Source organism: Ovis canadensis, chromosome 3, assembly GCF_042477335.2.
Source record: "Ovis canadensis isolate MfBH-ARS-UI-01 breed Bighorn chromosome 3, ARS-UI_OviCan_v2, whole genome shotgun sequence".
NCBI lineage: Eukaryota > Metazoa > Chordata > Mammalia > Artiodactyla > Bovidae > Ovis > Ovis canadensis.
This window is the reverse complement of record NC_091247.1, coordinates 150,117,869-150,137,352: the sequence shown is the minus strand read 5'-3', so window position 1 is coordinate 150,137,352 and position 19,484 is coordinate 150,117,869. Positions and strand designations below refer to the sequence as shown.

The following is a 19,484-nucleotide window of genomic DNA, read 5'->3' as shown; positions in this document are numbered from 1 at the left end:
TTGAAGTTTTTCAAAAGGTTAGTAAGTTCCTCCCACTCTCTCCAACGGGACACCTAAGTCAGAAATCCTCAAAACAAAGGCAAAGGCAGCACTCTGGGTTTCACTCACCAGGGCAAAAATAGCATCCTTCTGGACCCAAGAGTATGAAAGGGATTGGAGACTTTCATTGGGAAACTGTGACTTAAAAAAGCAAAACCATCAGAAAAAGAGTAAGGCCCGAGGACACAGCATGTCACTGAGGCAGTGATGCCTGATCACTGAAAAACAGAACACCGAAGACCTCAAATCACACCGAAAACCAGAAAAGTGGACGATGTGGCTCCCAACCTGCTCAGGTCTGAGGCCTGGGGGCACCCAGGCGTACTCCTCCAGCGCGCAGCCCGAGTCATCATCCGACGTGGAGCTCCGCTGGCATCCAAAGGCAAGTTTGCTCATTTTGGGCTCCATCTCCAAAGGCATCATAACAGAGTCAACAGCTGGCTTCTCAGTCACAGGACATCAGACCGTGGCTGCTGTGAGGAACATAAGACAACCAAAGACATGCAACTGTGTCATGAGTGTTACCCTCCGAGAGCTTTTATTGAACACGTATGTACACACATCGGGGCCCAGAGAAAGGGACCGAATGACCAGTGTCACCTCCCCCAGGCCCCCAGACCTTAAAAACTAGGGCTGCATGATGCGGAAAGAGGCCTGTTAGCAGCTCAGCATTTGAGAAAATGCCACCCAAATGAGTTTATCTCCAGATGCCTTTAAAAGGTACTTCTCTACACACTTTATTTAAAAAGTTCTCAAGAAAATTGCTTTGCTAACTTCCCACAGAGGAATCCCTGCGGAGCCCCAGGAGTTGTAGGAAGAAGCTGGGTTCGAGCCCAGTGCCTTGTCCACTCCTATGTGCTGTGAAAGGATTGCTCCAGTCACCCCATTTGGTTCCCAGCAGCTCCTGACCCATCTTCCCAGCGGAGGCATGCTGCCTGCCAGTACAGAGTGGATCAGCTGGGCCACACTGCTTAGGTTTCAGGTTTCCAATAAAGTCTGAGAGGCACTGAACTTCGTTTACTCAGGGAGAAGAAACAGCACAGTTAAATCCTTACACAGCGCATTAAATTCACAAGCCTTTATATCCATGGGCTACAGTCAGCCAGACATTCATTAATGAGTTCCTTCATAAGAAAGTCACTGAATCTGAGCACTAGGTTAAAATAAAATCTAGAGCGGTGACTATTAGCATTGAACTGTGTTAATGGCAGACTTTCAGTGAAAAGCTCTCCAGTACCTGGTGGTTCAGTTGGTAAAGAATCTGCCTGGCAATGCAGGACTAAATCCCTGGGTCAGGAAGATCCCCTAGAGAAAGAAATGGCAACCCACTCTAGTATTCCTGCCTGGAAAATTCTATGAACAGAGGAACCTGGTGGGCTACTGCCCACGGAATTGCAAAAGAGTGGGACATAACTTAGTGAGTAAACTACCACACCACCACACACCTACTGTGTGTGACATGCTCTCACCCTGCTGCTGGACACATGAGCTATAAACCCAGCTCTGAAAAGTCTCCTCAGATGAAGGCCTATAAGTGTTGACAACAGTCCTGACCTACAGCCTAAGAACTTTGTTATCACCATGCATTTTCCTTCTGAGTTACTTCTGGTTCTTAAAAGTCATCCCCTGTTCCCAGCCACTAAGACAAAAAAAAAGATAGAAGACTTTCAGGATCAGATGCAGCTTTTTCTACTTCCCTTCAACAAAAAAAAGAAAGAAATTCACAGATAATTCAGTTCAGTTGCTCAGTTGTGTCTGATTCTTTTCGACCCCATGGACTGCAGCATGCCAGGGTTCCCTGTCCATCACCAACTCCCAGAGCTTGCTCAAACTCATGTCCCAATGACTCGATAGTCAGTGATGCCATCCAACCACCTCTGTTGACCCCCTTCTCCTCCTGCCTTCAATCTTTCCCAGCATCAGGGTCTTTTCCAATGAGTCAGTTCTTTGCATCAGGTAGCCAAAGTATTGGAGTTTCAGCTTCAGCATCAGTCTTTTCAATGAATATTTAGGACTGATTTCCTGTAGGATGGACTGGTTTGATCTCCTTGCAGTCCAAGGGACTCTCGAGAATCTTCTCTAACACCACAGTTAAAAAGCATCAATTCTTCAGCACCCAGCTTTCTTTATAGTCCAACTCTCACATCCATACATGACTACCGGAAAAACCACAGCTTTGACTAGATGGACTTTTGTTGGCAAGGTAATCATCTCTGCTTTTTAATATGCTGTCTAGTGTGACCCAATTTTAAAGAAAACAAGGCTCAGGGAAGTGAAACGACTTGCCCGAGGTCACACAGCTAAAAGCCAGAGTCTGGTCACACTGCAGCATGTCTAACACATCAGACTTCCGAAAATTCTTCTGCTTTAACTAATCCTCTCATTGGCTTCAACAGGTAGGAAAGACAGTGGAGCATAAACACTGTCAGCTGATATTCATTTGTCAGTGACACTCTCAGTGCAACGCTAAATACTTACAAGTGTTAGAACATGTTACCTATTAAATCCCATGAATATGAAAACTTATGACTTTGCTTTGATGAATCAAAGGACACTAAAACATTAAAATTCTAAGGGGGGGGGCCAAACATCCAAAAGCTACAATCTTTATTAGAAAAAGGAGCAATGCCACACAGAAGATAGTATTCCAACTAATAAACTTAACTTTCATTCACCCTGAACAAAAAGTAAAGCTGACCTCATTTCCTGCCCCACCACTGGGGGGGACTGACCTTTTACACAAGTCATCATTTCACACAGGTGCACTTTGCTCATATCTCAACTGAGGGGAGGCTTTTTCTTTTAATCAATATCAACATTTTATTTTTTACTTTACAATACTGTATTGGTTTTGCCATACATCAACATGAATCCGCCAGAGGGGAGGCTTTCTAAACATCGACACAGTCCTCTTACCATTCAATAAAAAAGGATGTGTTAATTAAAGTCAGAGCACTTCTTGGATCTACTCTTTCCCTTTTGTTTTGAAAAAAAAAAAAAAAAAAAACCTGCATATCAAAGTGAGAAAAGGAGGTTAAGAATTTAATTCATAACTCAAAACACCCCCACCAGGAGAAAGGGTGCCTTCAATGCTATTGAACCCAAATCATGTAATATGCACATCTGTCCTTTGCCAAATATGGCGAAAAAGTGAGACTTGAAGGTACCTGCTCTGCACAGACTTACCAAGAACATAAATATTAAGCAGAACCTAAAACTCAAAGGTCACTGTATTTTAAAACAAGAGAAAACACCACAAATTAAGACAAATGAATTTTCCATGCTAGCACAAAAATGCAGATTGCTAAAGAATTGAATTACTCTTATGGCTACATTTCTGGACCAGCCTTTGGTGGCAACTGCACAGTGAATGACTACACTAAGCAATCAGCACTGGATGCCATGGGCCCCGTGCTCCCAATCACCTGGGTGTGCCGGCCGCGTCTCCGGCCGGCCACTCCCACAGCCGCACCAGCCTCGCCTCAAACTGTGCTGCAAACTGTCCTGCAGCACTCCCGGCGAAGCGACGAGCTGAAGAAACAGGGGTGATACGGGTGCGGCTTTCAGCGGCCTTTGTTGGCACTCTGACAGCTCACTCACTCCTCTGTGCCCAGCTTGGCATGCTCAGTGATGCGACATCGAATCACCACATCAGACAACCCCACGAGGGCGTATCTGCTGAAAACTGAGGAGGAAACTGAGTCTCGGAGCGATCGGTCCCGGGTCACCTGTCCAAGGGCAGCTGCCTCAGAACATGGTTCATACGTGACCTTAAACCCCTGCAACCCCACGCTCCTCCTGGGTGGAACTTCTTCGTTTGTGAAATAGTCAGACTGCTGGAGCGCAGACATGCCTGATGACACACCAGACCGGGCCCACCCACCTCCCCCAGAGAAGGCGTTTCAAGGAGACTTTCATATAGTCAAAAGGATCACAAAAATTCAACGGCCTCATGAACTGTTGCTTCAGAGCTTTTAGTTTGGAGAATGTCTTTTTCCTTTATATCAGAGGATAATTACTTAAAATGACAAAACATTACATGTACTAGTAAGTTCTAAGAGCTGTCCAAAAACAAATATTAAAAAAGTACAACCTAGTCACAGTGACCTCCTACTTACCAGGCAGTGGTAGAGATGCTGCATTGCCATAGCTACTTTCTCTCTACTTGACAGCACAACAACTTTAAGTCAGATTTTTCTTTTATAAATTACCTGTGCTTGTCAGCAGACCCAGAAAGTATACTGTTAAGTATATCACTGTCTCAGACTACATCATATGCAAGAAATTGACTGCTGAGGACGGTTCTTATACATATAAGAATATATAAAATAACAAAAATCACAGAAATGTGATCTCATAAATATCCCTCATGCAGACATTTACATTACTACATGGTCTTTACTTTGTAGCACCAGAGAAAAGAGGGAAGCCCAGCCATTGCTTATGCTCTGGGTGATGAGAAAGGGTCTTCCTGATGACATCTTCATGTGGCTGCATTTACTTTTCACCAAAATACTATTAAATATCTTTTAGGCCAAACGTGAAACCATCGCTGAATTAGATCTAATAGGAAAATCCTATTCATTCTATTTCCAGGTATTGTCTCTTAAGATTGATCATGTGAAACAGGATCAACAAATTAAGTCTGCAAGTAAGTTGAATAATAATTGAAATAGGACTTCCCTGGTGGTTAAGTAGTTCAGAACCCACCTTCCAATGAAGGGGATGTAGGTTCGATCCCTGGTAGGGGAACTAAGATCCCACATGCTGAGCTGCACCAGACCTGGCAACTAAGACTGGACACAGCCAAGGAAATGAATAAATAAATATTTTTTAAAAACTGAATTTTGGGGTTTGATATAAAGTGAAACATTTTTTTTGGCAGAACCACAGTTACACAGACAAGGCTGGCCCTGTCCTGTGTCTCATATTTATTTTGTATATTATTTACTTTTGTAAATTTTTATTTTGATGTAATTTCAAACTTCAGAAAAGTTGTAAGAAGAGTAAGGAACAAACTTAGGCAGCCTTTTACCCAGACTCATCAATTGTTTACATTATGCTTCATCTGCCTTCTCCTCCTCCTCCACATACATACACACAACGCTTTTGTGGGAACCATTTGAAAGTATTTTTTACATTCTCTTACTTAACCACAATTAAACATGGTATCTTAAAGTTTATTTAAAAAAAATAAAACTATGTGCAAGACACCATGTTAGATGCCAGAAATAAATTGAATAAAAAGCCAGAATAGCTCAAATCATCAGTATTCTGTGCTTATTCTGAGGCAGGTTTCTTGTCCTGGTCTTGAAATGCTGCAATAAATGGAATGAACTCAATCACAAGTGAACAGCAATCATGCATTAACCAATTCTGCACAAGGTTTGCCCCTGTTAAAGAAATGAACCGGTAGTGGCCCTACCTCTCCACTGTCTTTATGATTCTGGATGTAAACAAGTCTGATAAGGCAGAGAAAAGAAGTAAAACAGTTTGAGTCTGACCATGAAGGAAATGTGTAGGGGAAGCAACATCTTAAAGCTAATAACAGGTCAAAGAGGCCTAAGGCTGGGTAAGAAGAGACGAGATGCTTATTCCTAGAAACATGAGGATCCTCAAGTGGAAGAATCCCATTTCCCCTGCTTTGTCCTTTTTTTTCCTTCTTCCTTCAAGATAGTTAAATAGCTACTTCTCACCATTTGAAAAGATTCAGAGACAAACAGCTCACAGAGGTATGACTTCTCAATCATCATATACTTGTCAAAAGAACACCTGACCCCGGGACAGGAGCAGAGCGCAGGGAAGGCAACTTGTTGCCCTGGGCATTCAGCAAGCTCCGCCCGGAAGTCCTCCGGCTATTGTGGGGCCTGGTTCTCTCAAACAGCAACTATTTCCCTTCCAAAGACGGCCTAAGGATGTGACAGTTTTAAAGAATAAAATAGTTAAATAAACATAAAGAATTAAAGTTATCAATGACATGTACCAATTGGTACTGTCGCTTTCACTCTGATTACATACATCTGGAAGCTGACCGGTGACATCCAAAATAAGAATGCGCTAGTAACGGAGACTGGATGCTGACAAGGGAGTTTCATCTTCTCTTTGAGTTCAGGACACTCCAGCCTCCTGAAGGGCAAACAGTATTGATAAAATTATTGGCCACCATTCCTAGCTCCCTTGGAGTGAGGTTGGAGTAACTAATCCCTACATAAAATCTCTGGCAGACAGACACTAAGACAGAGACACACACACACACACACACACACACACACACTGCATGTGTAAACGGTCTATGGAGCATGGCAGGATCTTTCCAGGTGTCTTACACAGAGCAGTAATCGGGCGCCCCCAATGGGGCGATGAGGCTGTGAGCTGGCACTTGTTCCCCAAATTCAATCATTTAAGGAGGAGTCCTTTATGAAATTTATTTTCCAGATTCACTTACTCCACTCATTCACTCATCCTTATATTTAAGGACCATTATTGAATCGTTCTGAGAAACATCAAAAAACAAGGCAACTGACATTCATTCCATTAAAAGCTAGAACTTTTTTTTTTAAGTACCTGCTGTGATAAGAATGTTTTCAAATTTCATTTCGAATTTCCTTGCTTTCTTTAATAGTGGTGATGTATGTAAACTGCACATGATTTAGCCTTTGGCTGATCATTTGTTTTCATTTCGAGAAGATGAACAGTGTAAAGAACACTGGCTTTAGGAGTTTAAACAAAAGGAGCTCTAAGTCAGCCATCCAGCTGGGAACAGCCTGGGAACCATCCTCAACGAGGAGCTGAGGACTATCTCACAACGCAGAGCTGATGTCCAGAACTGCATGGCTCCAGACACATGACTTTCATTTTTTGCTTTCAATATTCTATAAATTAGGCAATCACAATTTGAAAAGTTTGTCTACAAGTATATAGAATAATTACGCTGTCAATTACTATTATTGTTATTATGCTGTCCATTATTATATGGACAAGGGCTTAAGTGTTCCTCCCATAAGCACAGCAATCACTGTTTAAGATAACGTACAGTATGTGAAGGTGTTATTCAAACTAAAAAACAGTCTCATTATTTTGCTATGCTATTTTGGCCACTTGGAGATCATTTATTTTCTACTGAGCTGTATGCTGCATCCAGGATAGTTAAGGATTATTATTTTGATTGACCTTGACATATACATAAGTGAGCCTTTACTATTTTTCCCTGAAAATCTGAACAAATCAACGTAGTATATGAAAGTCTAGAGGCAGCAAATGGTCAATGTTTTGCTGAAAGACACATTCTTCCTAGATGACAAGGGTACCAATGAATAATTGCACATCTCCAGCAGAAGACTTTGGACTGAACCCTATAGCCAAGGAAAAGGACAAAAGGCAGATGAGCAGGAAGTTTCCCTTCTTGGCCTTACAATTAATATGACAGTGATGGTCAGAAAAGAGAAAAGGAACCTGGGAGGGGCCTAATAGCCCACTGTCATCAAGAGAGCCTAAAGGTAGGAGCTTGCAAAGAGAAAGTAAAAGGAACCAGTAAGAAAGAGGAAAACTGGGTCAAAGAGGGTTCTGAGTCCTAGGTGGTTGAAAAACAATGCACCAATATGGAAATACTGTCTAGGCAAGTCAGCAGGGAGTGAGGATTTGAGAGCACTGAGATGAATGAGTTCAATCAGATTCACATTGAGGTTGTAACTGTACATCAGTGCTGGTATGGTTCCTATTATTCATCATTTTCTTGGACCAAATCACCGAATCAAATCAAAATCATGCAAATAGAAAACAGAATAATTTTCAGTGCCGGCCATTGACTAATGAAGTCTAAGGTCATACCCTTAATTACAAATACTTTTCCTAATGAAATTCCACTTTAGTTCCTAGGAGAAGACTATCTGCCGCATTGCAGGATCCTTAGGAAAAAGTTATTTCTGGTGTGGACATGCCCAGGAAAGTTAGAAGTCCTTTGATCACCAGAAACCAGAACAGATACTGATTTGTGAAGTCAGTTGGGCTAACATTCCCTAAGTGTCCCCTGCTGCTAAGTGTCATCCTGTAGGCCACAAGCTGCTTAACAACTTCTTTGTTAAACTGCTTGTTAACAAGGCCTTTGTACATAGAAGATTCGGGTCACACACACCCACTCAAGATCTGCTCTAATTCAGCGAGGCTAAATATGCAGGTGAGTTAAATTTAACTACACACTCATTTGGTAGTAGGGAATCCTGTAACACTTCCATTCTTTACAACACACACACACATATCCAAGCACGCTCATGCGTGTGCGCACACACACGGATATATATATATATATACCCCAGTTTTATGGTGTCCTTAGCTTAAAAAAAAAAAAACAAAAAAAACCTCAGAGATCTACAAAAGCCAAGGTCTCAAAACTATTACAATCAAGATTTGAATTTCATAGCAAACATCACTAAACTATAATCTCTTTTAAATTTTCGCATAAAGAGCACTCAAGCCTATTGTCTGCTAAAGACAATAAGAAAGTCCTGGCCAGCAGGGCCCAACCCAATTGTACTTATTCTGAAATGAATCACAATAACTAAAGTAAAAACAATGAAGGTATCCGAAGATATTGCTTATGAAACATTCCTTGACTAAAAGGACTTCATACCAGCAATTAGTGACAGTAGGCCATGTGCCCTTTGGCCTTTTCTGTATTTTCCAGGTAAACCTTCATCCAACTTGTACATTTTCCGACAGCTGAGTGGCCCGACAGGCACCACACCAGTGCCAAGAAGCTATCTATTTTTCCAAGAGGAAATGTGGAACTCTGCAGGGTTTCAAAGCAGGCTAATTTCATGCACAAATACATTCCACGACAGTAAGACAGACTGCTTAACAAAAGGAGGAAACCGGATGACAAAGCACGGTCCTTTGCCAGAGCGGCGCTTTGGGGTCAGGTTATTTGGCTGTAAGCCGGCCTGGAAGGCAAAATCCAAAGGGCAGGCTACGGTGTGAGGCGGGCGGCGCGAGGTGCTGTCTAATGAATTCATCATTTTCCATAATGGGAGACGCAGATATTTTCTCAAAATCGTATTCAAGTCTCCTATTGAGTTTTTGAATTTCCATTTTCAACGGCGGCCCAAGGAAACGGCAGCCAGACTTGACTCCAATGTACACACAGACTCGGGTTTCACTCCGTCACCTGTTGGCTCCCGAACAACACTCCTCTTTGTGAAACTCACAGCCCTCATTTGAAACAAGTTTCCAGAGAAAACACTTCAAGAAAGTGTTTGAGAAGTCACAAGACTCGAGTTGTAAAAACAAATTCCACACATAGCCTGGCTTATACTGACAGATTAATGTGAAAACCCGAGGTTTTTAAAAAGGCCGCGGGAGAGGAGTCGAAGAGGGGATATCACCCCGTCCTTCGGGAAAACCCAGGGGGCTAATTCGAGGTGGGCCGCGGGGGACGGGCTGCAGGGCTCGGCCGGGCCCTCCGCGTCCGCCTCGGGAACGCCCGCAGTCGGGGCCCGCAAGCCCGCGGCCCGCAAGCCCACCCTCCGCGCGGCGCCGGCTGCTCGGGCCGCCAGGGGGCGCCCGGGCCGCGGGTCCGACTCGGGCCCGGGCTCCTCCGCCTCCGCGGCCTCCCGCACTTAGACGCCCAGCTCCACTTCCCGAGGCGGAGAGACGAGCCCTTCTAGGCGGCGGCGAGAGCCCCGCAAGGGCAGCTCCTCGACGCCCGGAGCCTTCGAGGCCCCCGTGCCGCCCTCGGGCAGCTGACCTTCTCACCCGGGACCGCACTCGCTCCAGCGCTGGACGGCGGCACCGAGCGGCCGCGGGTCCCCGCGTCTATCCCCTGCTTCCGACGCGAAACCCTCCCCGTAGCCTCAGCATTCAGCCCCCGCCGCCCATCGCCATCGAGCCCCGGAACCCAGACGGCGGCTCCCCACCTGCGGCCGCGGGGCTGAACGCGGCCTGCAGCCCCTCCGTGAAGCCCTTGGCGCGCACTCGCCGTCCCCCGCTCTGCGACCGGCCGAGGCTGGCGGCCCGGCGCGGGTCCTCCCGCAGGAAAACAGGGCTGGGTGTGCCTAGGGTCATCCGCGCCCACCCCTTTCCGGAGGAGACCCCAGCAGGGCGCGGGCCGAGGGGCAGGGCAGCGAGCGTGGGGGCCCCGTCGCCGCGCAGTGTCAGCCCCGCCCGGCCAGCGAGGGGTCGCCCCCGCCCCGCCGTGACGCGCGGTCCGCCGGCGGGTCCTGTGAGTCCCCTTTCGGTGCAACGCGGCGATCCTCAGCCGCGGCCGCCGTCTAACCTGCCGTGAGGGGGCCGGCAGGAAGTCCCCCAGATTTCCAGAGATCCTTCGTCCCCGCCGGCGTCGCTGACTCTGCTCCCCAGGGTTGGAGTCGCCTCGCCCAGGCCACCGCATCCCCCACACCTCAGCTCCGCGTCTCTCCAGGATCCGCCACCGCGGAAAGAAAAAACCCGTCTCCTCTCTGCTCTTGGGCCCGCGATCTTCAAAAGTAACCAGAGCCCGCATTAAAAAAAAAAAAAAAAAAAGTAACCATTTCGCTTCCTGACGGTCCCACCCTCCTTGCCGCGCTGCGGGCCGGCAGCCGGGCTGGCGATCCCCGCCCAACTCCGCTCCCCGCTCCGGTCCGCAAGAGGAGCCTACCCGGCCAGATCCCGCTGCCACCCGCTTTCCAGGAACTGTCACTGCTGACCGTGCCCCTGGCAGGTCTCCACAAGGTCCCGCGCACGAACTATTCCTCGAAGAGTTACCCACCCACTTGGCCAGCCTCGTGGCTCGAGCACCTACCTCGGTCCGCCCGCTCCATTCCCGGGAGCCCTAGTGAGTATTAAAGCCGAGATGCAAATACTCCAGGACGCTTATGTAAACTTCCCCCTCCCGCAGGTGCACGCGCGGGCCAGAAAACGCTGGGAGCATTTGCAAGGACACCTCTTAGAGAAATCATCTCCTCTCTGCCCATAACAATGATGTCAGCAAATGGCACGTTTAACCCAGTTCTCACTTGGAAGGGCTCATTAACATATGAATTCCCCTCTTAGGACCTTCCTTGCATTTCGGAGAGATTCCTACTGCTTTTAGCGCAGATTTATTTTTATCAGTAAATAACACCCAAAGAAACGGAACCAGGTCACGGGATGCACTCAATCAAGTACATGAATAAGAGTTGTTAAGTGAGTATAATTATTCAAACACAAGGACTATGCTCATACTCATGGCTAATCTTGTTTCTGAGCTGTTAATATTTCTAGGTACACTAAGAGAAAGTGAAGCTTGGCATTAGTTGCCTACCGATAGGACCAAGAGAAGCAAAAACAGAACCTCAAGGCAAGCCCAGGAAGAAACTACAATCTGCAGCAGAAGACTGAGTCGCTCCAAAACTACAGATTTTAATTTCTACAATAGCCTCCTTATCACAAGGCGATATGCCAAAAGAAGGGAGAGAAAAAGATGCAATATTTAAGAGCTTTATCAGTTTATAAAATGCAACTTAAAATGGTCACCAGTTCCTTGGGTATCCTACCTCTTTTTCAGGTTATATTAGAAAAAAAAATCCTTAAACCATCAGGATTCCTTGGGAGTGATTTGCAACATATATGTTTCTACAGTATACAATGGAACAATAGCCCATTGTAACTGTGATTTAAAAATACACAAGCAAGTTGCTTTAAATAGAGCAGTCAAGTAAATAACTCTGTGGCCAATTTCTGTTATCTCTGCTGCAAAGCAAGGTAGCTGAGAAGCTGCTTTTTTTTAAGTTACTTTTTTAAAGTGGCAGAGGCCCCCAAAAAAGGTAATGGCTCTGCTGGTAGACCAGCTTGGAAACACTGATTTAGGCAACAGGATCTGTTATTGAAACATATTCTATGTTGGTAAATCTAGAACACAAGTTGTGAAGATCATTCCCAAACAGTTCTAACGTAGATTTCCTCTGCCTTCAGGTTGTATGGAGACTGGTGAGAGGGCAGGGGTGGACTTCAAAGATGACCACTTTCCTTTGTGGAGCTGTGAAATGAGTCGTGAATACCTAGGTCAGATTTCCTTTTTCCTATTTCATTTCTGTTTGGACTTTCTCAGGGAAGTCATCAACTGACAGTGTGCAGTCCATTACCAACTTAAACCCCGAACTATCATATCATTATAATACAGGGAGTATCAGCAGGCCAATGCTATGCCAGGTGGATCCTTTTTGAAAGCTTTTAATGGAGAGCTACACCTTAGCCAAGACCCCAGAACCCTCCCAACTACAAGCCATAGCAACACTTACCAGTATTAAATGTCTGCCATTCTAAGTGTGCTTCTTCTCACGCAGTTACTGGTAAATACTGTTTGTTACACTTTCAACAGTTACGGTCAGCTTTAATGCCTGTTGTAAGTGTTTTCAGTGATGAAGTGGGTTTGGAAACAGTTAAAAACTTCCTACTAAAATTCAATCTGAATGCAACAGACCTTAGTCGGGTCTGAAAGGCATTGTTATTGTCAAGGGTGAACTTATGCAGGATGGAGAGCAAGGCCCCCAACCAGCATCCTTTTGTTTTAGCGGGGAGGAATATTCATTGCCTGGAAATCACACTTGCCAGGAGGCTGAGAAAGGAAGCCCAGAAATTCACAGGACTTGGTTCCCTCTAGCTAGCAAGGTCTCTGCCCTCCTCTCACTCAGAGTGGCCTTTTCCAGTTGCCCATCCCAAGTATCACCCACACCGCCCCCCCTTACTTGTGCTGTCTTCACAGCACTCTTGCTTGACATTCTATTTGTTCATGTTTGCTGTCTTCTTCCCTAGCCTTTGGGGGTTCGTTACTATACTCTCAGCACTAAGATTCATGTCCCGCACTTAGTAGACAAGTTCAATAAGCAGGAGTTAAATGAATTAATGGGTTTTGGACATTCTTCTCAGGCCTTCATTGCCATACCACACCTGAACGAGGAACTTTGTTTCTAACCTAAAGCCAGACTGAATTCCAGCGTCTTAATGGAGGAGACTAAGACAGAAAGAAAACCGCCAAGGGCAGAGAAATAAAGAGGGAGCATTTTGGTTGTCAAATGCCTGCCTGTCAGCTTTATTGGGTCTGAGAGAAGGAGATAAACGTACAAAATAGAAAGCACAACTGAGTTCTATTGCTTGGTTCTCCTATGATTTGTATATGGTGACCTTGAGGTCTTTTCTGCTCCTTGCTTCTATTTTTCCATTTGTAAAACGGACCTACTTTATTTAAGAGTAAGAGTTACTCTTTGTCACAGCTATGTGGAAGGATTTGTAACTAAAAGTCAGTCATCTAGGAAGAGTCTATTCAACTGATTGAATGTCTATGTTTCTGAACAGAAAAGAGAGATCAAGGACTCTGAAATTCATCAAATGACATTTCACTCACTAAATTTAAGGGGTGACTGGCATAGGAAATGTTCAGTAGGGTGACAGTTTTCAGGACAGCAATTGGGTAGTTCTGACTATGTAGAGATAGGTAACTAAACGAATCACAACACCTGTAATGTTGGATGCAATTTCTAATGAATAGCTCAAATAGCTCAAAAAATAAATCACAGAATCAGACAGTGCTAGAGTTGACAACAATCTGTAGGATCCTACATCTTGTCCAGAAAAAAAATCGAGATCCAGAAAAACAATCATAATCATAATTCTTCAAATCTGTTACCAAATTTGTTACCACTAAATGCTTATGTAAAGTGTTTTACGGTCTTTTTAACTCTAACATTTGTGTTGTATCTCTGATTGGGCAGTATATCCTGATAGCTAACTGAACACGTGCAAATTCTAGGGTCAGCTGAGTCCTCAACAGCCCCAGGGAAGGGCCTGAAGGCAGTATCAGCTCTTCCGAGAGTTAACAGGCTGGATGTTGTTTTATAATAGGTTGCAGTTTCTCTAGGTCTCCAATTACTTTCTTTCCGCCTTTGATTATATTTAAAGCAATGTGATTAGAGAGCACTGGTTCTTTAACATTTTCTACACCCAGTCCCTCTTTAGATTTACTACTCCGATCCTCCCAGCCAGCCATCCCCTCCCCCAACTCCTAACTCCTTTGAGAGTAAGGTAAATCCTCCCTGCAAAATATCCTGATGCACTGGGTTTGGAGTTAGGAGACTTATAAGTCTGTTCTCCGTCAATTACTAGGCTCAGGGACAAACCACTTCTCTAAGGTATTAGCCTGAGGTATTAGACCTCAGGCTTCACCATCTCAAACTAGATGCTTCCAGAGACGCCACCAGTTCTAATATTTTTTGAGTCTCTTAAAATTTGATAGCTGGTTGTGACACTAATAACAGGCAGATGTCTTGAGTCTATAGCCCAGGCTGGGTGGGAGAATATAGGGTCAGGTCCTTCCATTTGACTCTCGCTCAGAGTTATGACTTCTAGTAAAAACCCACCACTCACTCTCTACTGCTCTGAAATAGCCCTTTCCCAGTCCAGGAGATGTCTCTTTCCATGGACAGATAATTAAACCTGTATTCCTTAAGAACTTAAACCTTCCTTAAGTTTCTCAGCTTTCTCTATTCCTGTAGATCTGTGGTTTAATACAACATACTTAAGATTTCATCGCTGAAAAACCACCAACATGTTAAGGAATAAAGAATAAATCTTCCAATAAATATTGAGACATCTAGGGGGCTTCCCCAGTGGTTAAGTGGTGAAGAATCTGCCTACCAGTGCAGAACAGGTTCTATTCCTGGTGTGGGAGGCTCCCACATGTCGGAGGGCAACTAAGCCCCATGCCGTGACTAAACCTGTGTTCTGGAGCCCGGAAGCCCCAACTACTGGAGCGTGAGTGCCCTACAGCCCATGCATGTTCCACAATAAGAGAAGCCATCGCAGGGAGAAGCCTAAGCACCGAAAGTAAACAGTAGCACTGGCTCGCCACAACCAGAGAAAAGCCCTCGTGGCAGTGAAGACCCAGCACATCTACAAATAAAGCTATTAAAACAAATATTGAGAGATCTACACATGGAAAGGTATTCAGGATAACATTGAGATATAAACCCCAATACACAGTATGATCACATTATTATAGCTAATAATACATGGGCTAAGGGATGCATAGCAAAACTATTTAGAGGAATATAATTACTGAACCATTAATATGATTTCTAGAGAAAGGCAGATGGAAACTTTCGCTTTTGAACTTACAGTTGACCCTTGAGCAATGTGGAGGTAAATCGGTGTATAACTCCATATCCTTGGTTCCTCTGCATCCAAAGATTCAGACAGAGCAGCACCGTAGCATTTACTACTGAAAAACTTTCAAGTATAAGTGGACCTGTGTAGTTCAAACCTGTGTTGTTCAAGGGTCAACTGTTTATTTGTAAAATAATTGTACCTTTGTATCTTCACACTATCTACAACCTTTTTATTTTTCATAATGCTCATATAAAACCTTTATAAAAATGGTTTAAGAAACATTAAAGAAAATATTCTACAATATTAATACAAGGAAGAAAAGCTCACAGCAGAAAATGGTTTCTTGATTTGTTATTAGTTGATACAGAAAGATATATGAATACATAATTCCTCCTTGTGCTATCTTCTGCTCAGTCACAAACTTCAAGGGTGAAACCTCTGCTGCAGTCACCAGTCCCAAATTTCCATGGAGCCAAACATATTGGAACAAGAGCTGCCTGAGCTGATGCTTCATAAATTCATCCGTTGATTTATTGATAGATTCTTTGGTTGAATCAAAAGATATTTAATTCAGAGCAGCTCTATTAGACCTAAGCCCTCCCCTTAAGGACTTCATAGAATATGACAGTTAAATATGAAGTCCTTAAGGGGAGGGTTTAGGTCTAATTTAAATTTCATATTCTATTTATATCTTGATAAAATAGAAGGCATAGGAATACACACAAGATGAGTAGGGAAAATTAGTAGTTGTTCTAATTTTCCAAAACACATAAGAAACCATGGTATGTTGTGATTATACTACAGTTGAGGTATGGTTAAAATTCTAATATAGGAGTAAGAGGAAACGTTGATCAATCAATTCTGGTTAGAAGGTGAGAATCCAGGAAGGTGGGGTGACATCTGAGCTGAGCCTGAAAGGATTTGAAGTGGTTGATCAGGGTAATCAGTGGAGCTGGGAGTAGGAACCAGGTTGGGCCCATCAAAGCTTGAGGCCAAAAGAGTGAGCTGCCCTTAGAAAGCCCACAGTGATGAGCCGGAGCGCAGCGGGGAGGTAGGTCCAGACTCTAAATGGCCGTGTGTGCCAGGGCTGTTCAGCTACCCCAAGGTCTATGGGGAGTTCCAGAGGCTTCAAGAAGAGCGAAGTGACTGTATCTCTGCCCTCATTAGAGGCAGGAGAGAGAGAACAGTGCAGGGAAACCAGATGGAAAGAGCCTAAAAGCCTTCCCAGGAGTCAAGGGCAGTGTGCCTGAGGGCAGAGAGACGGGCCTGTGGTGGCCCAGCATGGACTGTGAGAGCTGAGAGTGCCAGCAGATGGGGGCCACCATTTCTTAAGTCAGCATTCCCATGGTTTCCTGGAAAGACAATCAACAATTTAGCCCTGATATGAGAGCTCCAGCTTGAAACTGCAGATATTTTTCACTGTCCATGGAAGATAAACTCAAGGTAACCCAAAGTGTTGATATTTACGTTTCTAAGTTCAAACTTTATCTTCCCGTTGGAATCCACTCTTAAATTACAGCATTGGCATCCTCCAGTGTTAGAGCTCAGGGTCCATCATTACGGAAGGGAACAGGAACACGACACTAAGGTTGGAAGATTATGTAGAACGACCCAGCCAAGCCTGCCGCAGAGATGAAACAAAAAGCGGAAACTTGGTGTGTTAGGTGAGCTCTGCAACCTTGCAATTTGTATTCTGTGCAAAACATGTAAATAATAAATACTGCTTTGTCTTAAAAATTAAAATTATAGAGTATTTGCTGCTTTGCTTCACGAACTACATGCTCAAAGCTACTTAGCTCACCTTTGTATTTTTCATGCTAAACTCTCCACTACCTAAGACTGTCGACTCTCCACAAGGAAAAATCTGGGCCAATGAGGGCGGGCCAGCTTTTGACAACTACCATGTACAATAACATTCTTACTGAGGTGTCAGCAAAGAATTATTTCAAGCAGCCTCTTGCCAAAAACAAAAGGTCGGCCAACCTTTCCGTAATGTTTCTTTATCTTATCTAAGATACCAAGTCCCCTTCTGGAACTGTGGGAATTTACACAAGGTGAATTTACACAAGGTGATTTTGTAGTGGGGATGGGTTTACCAGCTATCCTAGGTTGGGCCAGGGCCAGGAGCTGGAATTCCAGTTATTATATTGGGTCAAATCACATAGCTCTAGGTAAGTAACTATCTTTTGACAAAAGTTACTTTTAATGTTTCCTTTGTCTTTTATGCTTGGAGCGCTCATCTCTTCAGCATTGTATCTGCATTGAATTATAAAGGGGCGAAGGGAAGCCTATTTTGTTTAGCAATGAATCTATCCCAAGTGCTTAGATACTCAGGCCTACCCCATTAGGTACTTTGCCTGCTACATAGAGTTTTTTCTGTGAATATTTGATGAATGCTCAGTGACTAGTTCACATCTGACCCTGACTCAGACCTTGTTAAGCACTCTTATATTATCTCAATTATCAATCCATTGATTTTGTTTTCTCTATTTTTATTTGGAAAAAAGTGAGTCAACTAATTTAATGCTCAATTCTCTAGTTTTAATATTTAAAGGAACCTCATGAAATTTATCTTTTACATTATTCTTTTTAGCATATAAGATCTGATATGAACTTAAACCAATTGGCTAAAGTGAAATCTCTTTAGCAAGCTCAAATCACTAACTGATATGCTCCACCCACCTCCAGACCAATAATCCTCCTTCCTCCTCTCTTCCTGGTCTGTTTATGGTACCTACCGCCAGTACCCCCAGGAAGCCAGATACCTGACCATCACAGGCGTCTCCTTCACCAAGTGCCCTTCTTCTTGCCTGCCCTCATTCAGGGACTGAATGGATTTTGCATCTTTTTCATTTTCTGTCTCACCTTGTCCCCCATCCTGGGATGCTACAGCAGCCGAGCCTCGGGGCTTCTCTTCCCTACATACCCATTTTCCCTCACTTGACCACTATAAACCTAGTATCATTCTTCTACTTTAAAAATCCCTTCTTCAGTTTTTCTGGCACCTCCATGGGATAAATGAAGGTCCTTCATTTCCAGCCCCCACTGACCCGTCCGACTGTATTCCATCACTTGTCATATCTCACCTCTGGCTCCAGAACTTGTGGTTTCCAAGCATATCATGTTGTTTCATGACCCTTTGTCTAATCCTGCTGTTTCCTCTACGTGCAACTGTCTAGCCACACATTTTTATCTGCCTGGCTGACTCTTACTTCAGGACTTCATTTGGGATGGGTCCAGGAATGTTCCCTGAGGTCCCATTACACCAGAGGTTTCTATGCTGCACTTCCATTCCTCCAAGACTCTCCATTAGGCCCCAGGACTCCCATCTTATTCAGACCAGTCCCTCCACCAAAATTACTGCCTATTTTCTTTCTCAAATAGAAATTCTTTTAACTCAACAGATAGCTTCTCTTCCTCTGTGCACAGAGCTTTGGGACAACCCAGAAACTCAAACTTTCCACTTGGCAGTTACACCAATAAGGATGGGCTACAGTCACTATTTTGCTTAGTATTAGTGATTGGAAGAGATGTATTTTGAGAAACGCACCTTCTGGTGTTTCTGGTTCCTTAAAAGAGCTTTCTCAAACAAAATGCAGTGATATGATCCCATGATGATCACGGTGAGGAACCTGTCTGTGAGGATAAAAGTGCAGTCTGGATGGATCTGGATGTAATGAACATCCTAGTATCCTTTGAGGAAAGAGGATGCTGTCTCATAGCAGGCCATCGTGTACCTGACACAGGGCCTTCCTTTCAATGAACATGCAAAGACCTAAAGACAGGGGTGGCGTCAGCATAGAATGAGGGGTCAAGTATGCATTACACTTGCGCATCATCTTGAACATATAGCATGTTACTGCATTTTATTTGGTGACACGCTAAGAATATAAGAATGCCAAGTGAACCTCCATCACTATTATTGTTACTATTATGTAGCTGTAACATCTAGAGTACTTGTAGGCTAGGCCTTGTGTTAAATCCTATACATTAAAAAAAATTCTTATAACATGATAAGGCAGATCTTATATTCCTCATTTTACAAATGAGACATGTAAGTTGCTCCATCATCTAATCATCAGCTAATTAGTGCAAGAGCCTGGATTCAGAACCAGGTCTGACATCAAAGCCTATGGTCTTCAACCACTAGGTTATTTGCTTTTAAAGCAGAGCTTCTTACAAATAGCAAAATAACATGCTTTGCTTGCCCCAACTGGTGACTCAGCAATATCACCAGGAAGTAGGAAGGATAATTCTAGAATGTTCATATCACATTACTTCATCTAGAAATGAAGCAATGCACTCAGTGACAACACACTGGCTGCCCTGACCTC

General features: G+C 44.1%; 1 protein-coding gene across 7 annotated transcripts in view; it reads right to left on the bottom strand.

Moving 5' to 3' along the window:
- PRICKLE1 (prickle planar cell polarity protein 1) overlaps positions 1-19,484 on the bottom strand; it is a 108,205-nt gene that overhangs the window by 13,491 nt on the left and 75,230 nt on the right. Inside the window, exons 1-3 of one of the 7 annotated variants that reach the window (XM_069584549.1) lie at positions 10,811-10,845; positions 10,307-10,506; positions 328-512 (exon numbers count right to left, since the gene is read on the bottom strand). In XM_069584549.1, the coding sequence (XP_069440650.1) occupies positions 328-462 (135 nt within the window). In that variant the 5' untranslated portion in view covers positions 463-512; positions 10,307-10,506; positions 10,811-10,845. The other 6 variants (XM_069584550.1, XM_069584551.1, XM_069584546.1 and 3 more) reach the window with 6 other exon arrangements.